The sequence below is a fragment of the Buceros rhinoceros genome, unplaced genomic scaffold (assembly GCF_000710305.1).
Source record: "Buceros rhinoceros silvestris isolate BGI_N320 unplaced genomic scaffold, ASM71030v1 scaffold1924, whole genome shotgun sequence".
NCBI lineage: Eukaryota > Metazoa > Chordata > Aves > Bucerotiformes > Bucerotidae > Buceros > Buceros rhinoceros.
This window is the reverse complement of record NW_010407462.1, coordinates 25,790-37,772: the sequence shown is the minus strand read 5'-3', so window position 1 is coordinate 37,772 and position 11,983 is coordinate 25,790. Positions and strand designations below refer to the sequence as shown.

Genomic DNA, 11,983 nt, shown 5'->3' with positions numbered 1-11,983 from the left:
CCGCCGGCGGAAAGGCCCCCCGGGGCAGCCGCCAACACAGTCCTAAAGCCAAGCCACCGCAGGGTGTGTGCTGCCGGACTGGTTCTGTCTGCCACCCTTCAACCCCAGCTGCAGACTTACCTGGCTGACCTCATCCCAGAGAGCCTGGAGCTCCCCTCCCGCCAGCCCTGAGCCCCAGTATCCACCCCAGCCGCTCCTCAGACTCCCAAAGAGGAGGGAATCGCCCCCACCCCACCTCTCACCTTATTCAAGAGCGTCAGTTTGATCTCTTTGTGAGCACTGAAGCCCCCCCCTTGCTGAGACTGGGGGGCCGAGGGCTGCTGGCTCTGGAGGAGCTGCTGTGATTTGCTCCCTGGGGTGGGCTTGGACGATTTCAGGAGCTGAGCAGGCACGTCCCGTTTCCGCTTCTCCTCTTTAGCGCTATCTTCTTTTTTTGACTTTCCTGTGGAAAGCAGAGAACAGATGTAGTGACTTGGGATGGATATCTATGGAGGCAGGGCAGGACGCTGCTGCTCCAGGGACTGCAAAAGCCCACACCGGTTAGCGCAGCACGTGGCCCGAGGTGAAAACATTCAGGAAACCAGAATTTCCACAGAGAGAACGCTTAACATAAAAGGCAAACAACAAAAGCCTCTGGCTGCCAACTCTGCTATGGTCTGAAAAGAGGAACGTGATGCTGGAGCTGTCCAGAAGATGTAGTGTCACCTCGCAAACAGAACAAGGTAGGAAAGGGAGTAGCAGGCAGCAAGAGGCATTTTCCCAACCTGAGACACAGGGATGGAGGGATGCAAATGTTTGCTTGCTCCATAGCCTCCCTTCTCCACGGTCTCACCCTCCTCAGGTGAAGCCTCTGGTCTACACCAGCCACAAGTGTCTGCTCAGCGATCTCCCTGGAGCCCACGCACTGCCAAGCAAGCTGTATGCAGACCTCTGCTCCTCCCTTCTTTTCCCAGGACCCTTGGAGAAGAAAATACCAAACCAGGTACCTCTACCTTTCTTCTGCTGCGCTGGGGTTGGCGATCGGGAGCTGGCGGAGGAGACAGGACTGGCCAAGTCCGCGTACATGTCCTCGGAGTCGGCGCTGCGTACAGAGCTGCTGCTGGAGGAGGCACTAGAGACAGAAGAAACGCTGCTCACGCTCAGGGACCTGGAAAGAGCCAACAGCCTGTTACAGTCATGAATGCAACAAGAAGCAGGCAGCGATGACACTGACACCTTTATTTTAATGCCCTGTGTGGCTGGGGGGTCAGGAAGGCGTTCAGACAGGCAATAACTGAGAAGAGACAAATGCTCTGTCTCCTGGGGCGCAAAGGACGTGAAAAATCCCAAATCCCAACTGTTTATTCATAAACAGGACTAAGGCAACACATACACAGGTCACATTTCCCCAGGTAAACAAGAAGTGAAAGCAGGGTGTGTGCCATCATGCACGGGTCAGTGTGACAGCTCAGGTCAAGGGTTCCCTGGCAATGGTTTTGTTGGTTGGCACCCATTTCTCCACAGGCTTGGAAAGCCCTGGAGCTGTGCAGCCCAGAGCTCCCGCCCAGCTCTCCCCAGGGCACAGGAGAGCCCAGCTGCCGGTGGGGAGGACGCATATTCTGTCACGACAGATAATGACAGTGAAGATGCTGCTAATCAGGTATCTCCTAATGGATCCACAACATAAATTCGTTATATTCGTTTAAGGAAGACTTTCCACTTAGAAATGCATCAGACAAGCATCCAGGGCTATGTTCCAGACATCCCTTTAGGGGCAGTGGCTCCGAAAATCCCAGCTAGCTGGGAGCCAGCCAGCAGCGACTGGATGAGCCAGAAACTCCTTCTCCAGGAAAGCTCCTGGCTGTGACGCTGTGACAGCAGGTCTGGTCTGGGCACACACTACATTTCCAACGTTTCCTCCTTTCTTGTAAAAGGAGCAAGCGCTGCTGACACACAAGCAACGCCTACGTTCCATCCCTTCCTATCTTCTGCTCTCGAGCAGTGCGGAGCCAGAGCGCCTCAGCGCTCCCTGAACTCTTGCATCACCCCTGGCCTGATCTGATGAATGCGACAAGCACGTAGTAAACAAGTTTGTATTTCCGTAAAATAAGGCGGATGTGGAGTTTCAGAGAGTTCAGAGACATGAATTACCGCTGGTCAGAGCCAAGTTGGTTTTACACTATGGTCTACTCTAGAACCTGTATCCCAGGGAAGTGGCGTGTTTCAAGGCTGCCTGTGAGGTTTCAGGGATTCCTTTGTGCGAACAGATGCAAAAACCCCTGGACAAAGGTCATGATAAAGGTTTATTTCCTGACTCTGCTGGAGGGAGTTAGCTGTTTACAAATCCCACAGACTAACAGCCATGTAACTCTTCACTCGGGGCTAAGCACAAAGGGAACTGGCCACGCAACTTCACCAGCAACGTTAAAACATCATCAGCTGGGCCTCTGGGGTATTTCCTGACCTTCCTCTCCTGCCAGACCGAGCATCTTCCCTAAGGACATTCCATAACCAGAGGTAAGAGAGGTTTGGAAGAGCAAAGCTCTGTGGCCCCAAACTGTTAACTTGGAAACCAATTCGGATGTGGGAGCAGCCTGGCCCGAAGGAGAGGGTTTGGTTCATCATTTAGGTAAAAATGGTCTGCTTTGCACGTACGACAAATTGTTTCCTTGAACAAGCGATAAGGACGCTGCTGGTGTGATTCATAACTCAGGATTCACAACAGCACACAAAGAAACAACCCTACTGCTTTACAGCTTTATAGCTTCTTCGATAGCTTCTGCTACTCAAAGCTAGAGAGCAACCACAGCAGTTAAGAAGAGTCATAATCCCCTCCTACTTCAGCAAAGGTTACAAAGGGTCATGGCCGTACCTGGATTTCCTGGACCCAGACGGGGAGTGGGAGACTGAGGCAGACGACGATCTGGAATGAGATCTGGAGAGGGACCGAGACAAGGACCTAGAGCGGGAGCTGGAACCACTGTAGCTGCTGGCGCTGCCGCTGATGCTGCCGCTGATAGTCCTCCTGCAAGACAGCAAACGACATCCTCACCACGCCGCGCTCCGCCGCGGAACCGGCTTCCCAGAGACCCTGCAGGGAGGGTTTGAGCATGATGCTGTTTGTCCTGTGTTGGACTCAACTGGTGCTTTGCAAATGTCATCGATTCAGATGTTCTGGCATTCCCAGAGCTGAGGAAACATCTGTTCTCTGAACGGCAGATGTTTTACGCAAGACTGAATAATGCTAGCAAGAGCCAGGCAACAAAGGAGCTAAAGCACCTTAATCCCGCACTGATACCAGGAGGAAATGCTTCCTACGAAGAAAAACAGCCCACATAGTGGGACTGACTTGTGTTCCAGGCTACGCAAATAATCGTACGTGGGGTTTTGTGACTAACACACCAGCATTAGCACAAATAGAGCTGTTCTGCCATTTGCACATAGGGCAGCGGGTATCAGCATGAAAAAAACCCAAGGCTGCAATGAAGAATAAGGGAAGGTGACCAAATACACCAAGATTATTATGGACTAGTTAAAGTAAGTGAGATGGAAACTAGGACTGATGGAGTTTCTAGGGAAAAGAAGCGTTGTGATCAGCTTTCACCTCCGAGACATGACATAAGAAGGATGCACGATGAGTTTGAGCTGCATCCACCTCCCTGTGCGCAGCCGATGCCACCTGCATTCATCCCATAACGTTTGTAAATACAGGACAATGGACCAAGCCTGATAAACATGTTTAAATACTAGACAAGTGCTCCTTGTTCAAAAGCCATCAGCAGCCTCTCTCATTTCAGATGCAAAGGGAGAAGGAAAGGGCAAGAAAAACAGTTAAGAGGATGGCGAGAAAAATCTTTGATTCACATGGGATGAAGCCAGAAGAGACAGTAGGGCAGGGCAGTCAGTAAGCTGTGTACTGGGGACAGCGAGAGCACCCGAGTGTTTCCTCCTCTCCCCCAGCAGCACCGCTGGAGGCTGACGAACCAGCTCCCGGGACCACACAGAAGAAACACGCCCTGTGTACCGGCACATGTTTAGAGTAAACAGTGCCCAAACCCAGCAACACAAATCTGCACCCTCCAATGCGCTGGATCCGCTCTGTGGCCCAAATGCTCCTCCGCTTCCTGGCCAAGCAGCCTCCCCAGCCAGCGGCTCTCAGACCCGTCTGGTTTTGCACTGCAGACCCCGCTTTTCAGCATATTTTGTGCATTCCACCTCCTCCAGCCCCCAACCAGCAGAAGCCCCTTGCTGTGATGTCACCCCCGACTTCTTCCCTCTCTCCCCATTTCCCTCCTGCCCCAGGAGACAGATTTCTCCTTTAACACCGGAGAGCCCTTATAGTTGGTGCTGCCAAGAGAATCCCAGGATTTGCTCTATTTTCCAGAAGATCGAGCCTCGCTGCACCCCACAGCGTTCTCACCTCCTGGGTGGAGTCCTTGTCTGCCGTTCCTTCCTTCGTGCCTCCCGATTATCCCCTGGCTTGGCTGGCTCCGGTGCAGTTGTTGTGATTTTAGTGAGTGGCTGAGGGACTGGAAGGGCAGCTAGTTTCTTCACAGATTTTTCACTACAAAAACATAAAAATTTTCATGTATGTGATCAAAGTCAGTAGGTACAGACCACAGAGGTTCTCAAAGGCAGTGAAATGCACTTGAGTTTGTTGGCGACTAAATATTATACAGATATAACTGAATATTACACAGATTAACTACACGACAGCAGATTTGGGAGACGTTTAACTTGTAAATTAACTAATGAAGCAGACTGTAGTTGCTGATTCTTTTCCATTTAATTCTCTGCATTTTTACCCCCAAACACACACACATACTTCAAATCTGCCAGGCAGGTTTCTGTGTCTTTAGCACCTGCTATGTGACACGGGAATGGCTTTGGCTCTTTGGTGCTGCTTGCTTCTGGCTCAGAGTGCTCCAGCCTCTGCTTTAGTCATTGGTTAATGCTCAACAACCCCAGCACTGATGTCACACCTACTCTGAACTGGGGAGGAGGTGGCTGTCTGAGTATAGAGGCTGTTAATTCCTCCTCTTGTGCTTAAGAATATCTGCATGCATCCCCTGCAGAACACAGGGTCGAGCGTGTGCGACGTTACGCAGCGCAAACAATCCCTGCGTGGGTGCAGGCTGCTGGCTGGTGTCGTGTGGAACCAAACCAGCATCACCAATTGCACCAGATGGGTGTAAAGACATCGCTGCAGGAGGAGAGTTTGTCCTTGAACAGCTGAACCCTCCGAGTTGAGATGGAAAAAACCACAAAAGCAGTTCGATAAGGTCAATCAAAGGGGACTGTCACATATTCTGGAGAATTCAGGGGGATTCCCATGGTGTAATTTATTTGCAGGTCACCTTGAAAGAGGTGACGTCACTACGGTGTTGTGTTACCTTCCAATGTATCCGTAATTTATGGTGGATTACAGGAGTTTGTGAAACAGCAACTTCAAGTGTTGAGAAGAGCAGGAGCGCTGGCCTAATCTGCCAAAACCAGTTTCATAGCTCTAATACCGCTCCGATTCGCCTCCAATGTGAAAAGCAGCTGAGGCCAAGGCGTTCCTTTACTCACAGGCTGTGTGTTAACTAAAGCTGCAGCGGAGGAATGAAGGAAGCTGCCCTATAAACAGCTCTGCACACCCAGAGGGTTTAAAAAGCAAATCACACCCAGGTTTAAAACACTTCTGTACGTGACGGGGGGCCTCCACGTGGTGCTGAAGGACATGGTTTAGTGGTGGGCTTGGCATTGCTGAGTTAACAGTTGGACTTGATGATCTTAAGGGTCTTTTCCCACCTAAATGACCTGCATAACACCTAAAAATACCTGTACAACTTGGGTTTAATAAGTGAAAACATCGTCATTTAATTAAATATGCAAAGCTAAGCAGGTCGTATTTTGCATCTCCCGTTTCTCCCTTAAACTGCTGACCAGGTCAGAAGGGTCTGACTCAGGGATTACCATTCGGAGCCTCTTCTGCACCACGTTACCAAACCAGAGAGGAAGCCTTACCCTTTCCCAGGAGGTGGTAACAACTCCCCTTTAGCCTTCGCAAGCGGCTTGTGTGGCGACGGCGTTGGAGAAGGAGAGGGCGAAGATGAGAAGGACCGGGATCTAGAAAGGAAGGACACATCACTCAGCTCGGTCTGCAGGCGGCTTTCCTGACTCTTGGCGCTCAGCCACCACTCCCTCCTTCAGCAAGTGACCGCATCCCAGAACTAGTTCCTGTGGGCCTGAGCTTATCCTAGTTTTGTATTTGGACTCTGCTCAACAAAACCAACTTTTGCCACCAAGTCACATTAAAGGAGAAAACAAAAGGAAAAAATAGGGTTGGCCGCCAAGAGAGGCCCTCTCAGGTATCCACAGCAGCACCTGAGGTCTCTCCACACTCTGTATTCTCTCCTTAGGGAGAGGGTGTCTCCAGGAAAGTCAGCGGGGTTTTCACTGGCAAGTTCAGCGTGGTTTGTTTCAACCTGCTTTATGTAGCTCCTAGTGCAGTTTATCCTTTAGACAGCAGCAAAACTCTAAAATCTTGGGAGAAAGACACAAAAAACCCCCAGATCTAACTGGATATCTGCAATTTCTGGAACATGAGGAGAGAAATCAAGTGGAGTCTATCAAAGCCCACAGAACAAAGGGCAAGAGCTGTTTCCCAAGACCAGGACTGACCAAAGCGGCTGATGTTCAAGTGATTCACCCCAGTGCCAAGAGTGGAAGTACCCCAGTTGCAGCCCTGTGCTTCAGAAGACCGGATGCCTCAGTGACTGGCTTTCTGAAGAACAGCTAGAGATACCTGGGTGTTTCTCGCCCTCCTACCTTCAGAGAAAGACATGCTAATTGAAGCGTGTCATCACTGCCCAGCATCGCCCTGTCGAGGGGAGCCCGAGGTGGGGTGGATGGGGGAAGGTCAGCCTGCTCTCCAGAAACACATCGAGATGGAGACACACCTGAGCCTCTCCTAGGAGAAAGCACCTCTCCAGCAGCGATACTGTGTGTGGTCCACTCTGGGTATCTGTGTGATTTCAGCTCTGAAGAGGTGCATGTCTAGGGAGCCAGTTCTCCTACTATGCATATTCCAGACTTGGGAAACTGTCTGCAGGGGTGAGGAAGTGGCAGAGTAATAATCATGCCTCTGTCTAATCAGCATGGGACACGGGATTGCTACTTTGAAGTGTTGGTACTATCACAACTGCACAAGTGCTTTAATGAAGAAATGTGCTTTGCCTCTTTAAATAGAAATTCCAGCGCCACAGAAATGAGATGCCAGGAACTTCTTCCAATCGCAAAATGCAAATGATGGTAGCGTTGATCCCAGCCAGGCTCCTACAACCGCTCCACTACCACAGGCATGGGAAGCAGCCCAGCCACCACAGCCCGGTACTCCTGGGTGGGGGTACTGGGGAGAGGAGGGGGTGGCTGACGTATCCGCTTCATTCTGCAACCAAACCATCAGGCTGCCTCGCAGTCTGTCACATCTCCCTGGCTCAGGAGGGTGGTTTGAGCGTTTTCCTGGGCTCTTTGCTTCTAAGTGGCAGCGAAGGGAGCTGTTAGCAAGTGTTTGGCAAACCGTATGTCATGACTTTCAAAGCCATGCAGCCATTACCTGGACCTGCTGCCTGAGAAAGAGCTGTGTCTTGAAGAGCGACTAGAGTAAGAGCTGTACGAAGATGATCTGGAACGAGATCGTGAGGAACCTGAACCAGAATAAGTGGATGAACGAGAAGAGGACCTGAAAGAAAAAAAAACATTATAATTCAATGTCTCCTGAGAAGTCCTCTGAGCCCAAGGTCCTGTCTCCAGGACACTCCTCCCAGGTTCTCAGACACTGCTTCAAAAATTACCCACCTTCTCCTCGGTGGTCTGCCAGGACTACAGCCTCTCCTCAGTCCCCCCTTTCCTTTTGGAGGCTCCCCCTCTTGCTACCCCCTTTGCACCGTTGAACAGGCCTGCCCTCCTTTAGCTACTGGACTTTCCATCCCTTTTTGATACCTTCCTCCACACAACATTACGCCTTTCCACCAGACCATCCCCTGATCGGTTGGGTCACACGGGCATGAGAAAACAAAGGTCTCAGGTGCAGTGACGCCAGCAAGAAAAGCTATCTGCTTCAGGAGGGCTTTGGTTTTTAGATCCCTATCTTCGGTTCAGTGTGTTCCTCATTCCTCCTGGATACATTTTCCCCCTCTTTTCAGGAGCTTCAAGTTCAAGCATTTAAAAAAATTAGATCCAGCTTATGCCTCAACACTCCTAGATTGAGGGCACTTCTTTCTGAAAGATGGTTTTTATCTTCGCAGGAGCTGGTTTTGGAGCTCCACTGCTTCCTCTAAGGCTCTATCAAGGCTCCACTACCCCATTTTCCCCCAGTGGCACCAGCACGCTCCTCCTGGAGCAGGCTCACCTCATCCCCCCAACACTCCTGGAGCGAAGAGGCTCCAATTCTTACAGCTTCCAGTTCTTTTGCTCCTATTAAGATCAGTTTTCATCTAGGTGAGCTGCTAATCATCTGGACTGCTTCCATGTCTAGTTCCTCTGAAGAGTGACATATCTTCATCTTCACACATCACACCACAGCACCCACTTCCATCTCACCACCCACACCGCAGTGTCCAGCGGCAAGTCTTGAACCGCGTTCCCAAACATCTCAACATCTTCCACCGACACGAAAGAGCCATGTCGCGTACCCTGACGCACTAACAAGGCTCAGATGCGACACGATCTTTGCCTTCACTTACCTTGAAGAGCCAGAAGCAGATGCTGAAGAAGCAGAGGTTTTTCGGCGCCTGCGCGCGCGGCTGGGAGAGACGGAGACACCGAGTTTCTTTTTGGGGGACTTGGATCGGCGCCAAGGGTCCTTCCATTCATCTGCTCTCTTCGACTGAGTGGTGGTAATTGTGGTTGCCTCCTTCTCCTTCTTTGGTGGCTCAGGTTGACGGCTGGAAAACAAAGAGGAGTCAGGGAGCTGGGGTTTTTATATATAGCAAGGCTAACAGGAACACAGGGCCAGGAAAAGATCTCAGAAGTTCATACTAGTACTAGCTCTTAACCTCCACTGCGGGATATTCAGCATTATCTTGGGGGAAGGAATTGTTAGAACAGGAAGTTTTGTGAAATACTTCGTCGCACTGACCAAGCAGTGACCGGCCAGCTTTTGCTTTTGGTCTCCAAGGAGCAGACACAAGAGGGAAGGGAACGGGAAACCTGGCTCTTCCATGCCTATGCCAAGGAGCTACAGCTAGAGCAACCCAAACCTGGTAGGCAGCTCTGGAGCTAGACTAAGGACAGCCTTTGAGCAGGGATCTGAAACACCTTCCCCGCAGCAAAGTGCTGGAAACACCCAGCAGGCACCAAGAGGAGAGATTCAGCCAGAGCTCCTCTCTGACAGTTCCCTTATCAGGACATCACGTGGGACTGTGTCACAAGCCCTGGCACAGCCCAGACACACTGATCTGTTTTCACCCTCACAAAGGGGTTGGTGACCTCACTGGCTGAGCACAAAGCAGTTCATAACAGCTGTTTTATCATCGTATTATTCTCTAGGTGCTTCTAAACACCAAACAGTGCTGTGCTGGCGCTGATAACCAGGATGACAGGACAAGCCAGGCTAGATACCCCCCGTCTCCTCCCTTCCCTTTGCAGGGCTCTACTTGCAGTTCCCCTTGGTTCTTGGGGCTTCCCTTCTCCTCCACAACCCTCTGAAAATAATTCAGGGCTACCTTTGCAGCGTCCACACCAGCCAGTTCCTTAAGGGCTCTAGGCTGAGTTTCTTCAGGCCTAGACTTTATTGCTTCTCTTATCTGTGGGTGGTTTAACCTGGGATTTTTCCTTGCCCTCACTCCAACCCGCACACGACTTCAATTATCTGCTCAGAACCTTCTCCTTCGAGTTTCAGGCAAAGTCTGTGCTTGCTTCAAGGTTTATGGAGTCCACTGGACTCCTCAAATTCCCAGTACAACGATGCTTTTATTTATTCTTTATTAACCCTCTCGCTCTGCAGATTTAGGGGAGGAAAAGCACCGTCCAGCGCTGGGTTCAGCCAGTACCACCCCATTAGTCACCCAACTGAAGCAACCACTCCCCACACAACTTCCTCTACCTTTTGAGATAAAAAAAGCAACCTCCGAGTTTGCTAATAATTCTATGGACTGCGTTTCTTGCCACGACACTTTTCCAACAGGATAATTAAAGCTCTTCGTTAGCAGCCTGTTCTGCCCTTTGAAGGCTTCAGTAGTCACTAAGTTTTGTCTCCTCCTTGCTTGGCAATATTAAAAGTCTCCACACAGATGAAAATCCTAGGGCCTCTCCCCTGACTCCAGAACCCGTATACGCTGATTTTAAGGTCCTCCACAACATCTTTGCCGACATAACTACAGCAATTTTGCAATTTGTCCCACATCCACTTCGGTTTATACAGTTTTACAGGAGGAGAAACCCTTCTTTCACGTTCACCTCTCCCACAAATCTCACTCCAGCCTCAGAAGAGGCTGCTTACGTATTCACGCAGAAAATTGCTGACAGCCTAGTAAAGAGTCCCAGGCAGGGTTATGGCTCAGCATTATTCACCAGCACCTTCATTTAGCATCATTTATCATCATTGCCTGCCCCAGCACTACTCTAACATAACACACCACGTACGTAACACCACTTACGCTGGATTGGTCCAGTTTCCCATGTTAGAGCCACAACTATCTGCATATCTCATCATGGAGAAGACCATGACCCTGAGTACGGGGCTGAGGTAGACTGGACCTATTATTTAAATGCTGATCACACTAAATAGTCATAGCTGGGGTCAAGCTCTGTTGCTGGCAGATGTAGCACAAAGTCGTTTTGAAGCTGTCTTGACCTCTGGAGTATCTTCAAAGCAACAAAGTGCAGAGCAGGAAGAAAAAGAAGGTTGGGGACAGCCTACGGACCTTGCATCTAGCAGCAGAAGGGAGGAAATGACTACCAGGCAAGGATGGTCGCGAGTAACACCAGACTGTCCCACTTTGATGCCCCTTCCCGAAGGGCCGCACTGTGAATGCTCTGGAGATGCTGGGGGAATATGTCACCAGCATAGGTGGGCAGGGAGGCAGTTCCACCTCAAGACCTGGAAGAAACCTGCTGAGGATCTTTGCACTGCAAAGTGCAAACATGTGACAAACATGAAAGCCAACAACTAATGAATGACCTTGCCCCTCTCCAGGCTCAACTCGTTCCTACGAGTTGAAACAATAGTTTTCAGAAAGAAAAGTCTTCCACAGAATAAAAAAACCCCCAACCTGCCCACATTCACGTCCAACTGCAGCGCGTCCTGGGAGCTGGACCTCGGCTCCGACCCTACAGCGGAACAACTTACACTGAACGACTGGGGCGCGAGCTTGGAGCAAAGACGTCTACGAGAGCAAATCTCACTACCTGGTTAGATGCAATTCTCTCATGATGAAGTCACTTTCTGGAGGAAAGGTTTTTCACCCCAGGAAAACCACAACAAAAAGCCTCATTTCTGGCTGTGCTTTGGCTTTTTGACTCAGCACTGAATACGTTACCGCGCTACAGCCAAGAAAGGCAGACGATGCTCGTGTCAGGACATTTTCAAAGCCTTTCCTCAAGAGCTACCTGCATGCCCAACATGTAGCATCACCAAATAAACTTGTTCAACTTCACAGAGGGACTGGATCTGATGCCGCTTGGCCTGTCTCCTCCAGCGGAATTCAGCAGTCAGAATTGAAAGTGAGCGGGGCAGCTACCAAGATCCTCCCCGTGTGCCTTCGGGGTGATGGAGCCACGAGATCAGCATTCAGCCCTTCATACGAGCTCATCCTCAGTTACTCAGGCTGGTGTGGTCCAGGCAAATCCAACGTGCTGAGTGATGCTGGCAAAAAAAGTCCTACCAAAGTGCATGCAAGAATCCCAGTCTCCTTTTTTACCCAATTCCAATTTTTTTAGGAAACATTTCAAATGTTTGAGAACTGTCTCCCTAATTTGGTACATCTATGCCACAAGGTTTAAAAAAACCCCATAAATT

At 50.3% G+C, this 11,983-nt stretch overlaps 1 protein-coding gene across 1 annotated transcript in view; it reads right to left on the bottom strand.

Moving 5' to 3' along the window:
* ZC3H18 (zinc finger CCCH-type containing 18) overlaps positions 1-11,983 on the bottom strand; it is a 34,900-nt gene that overhangs the window by 5,109 nt on the left and 17,808 nt on the right. Inside the window, exons 8-14 of the mRNA XM_010134462.1 lie at positions 8,709-8,909; positions 7,580-7,705; positions 5,989-6,090; positions 4,400-4,543; positions 2,939-3,004; positions 987-1,147; positions 243-442 (exon numbers count right to left, since the gene is read on the bottom strand). Of these exons, the coding sequence (XP_010132764.1) occupies positions 243-442; positions 987-1,147; positions 2,939-3,004; positions 4,400-4,543; positions 5,989-6,090; positions 7,580-7,705; positions 8,709-8,909 (1,000 nt within the window). The remainder of the gene's footprint in view (positions 1-242; positions 443-986; positions 1,148-2,938; positions 3,005-4,399; positions 4,544-5,988; positions 6,091-7,579; positions 7,706-8,708; positions 8,910-11,983) is intronic.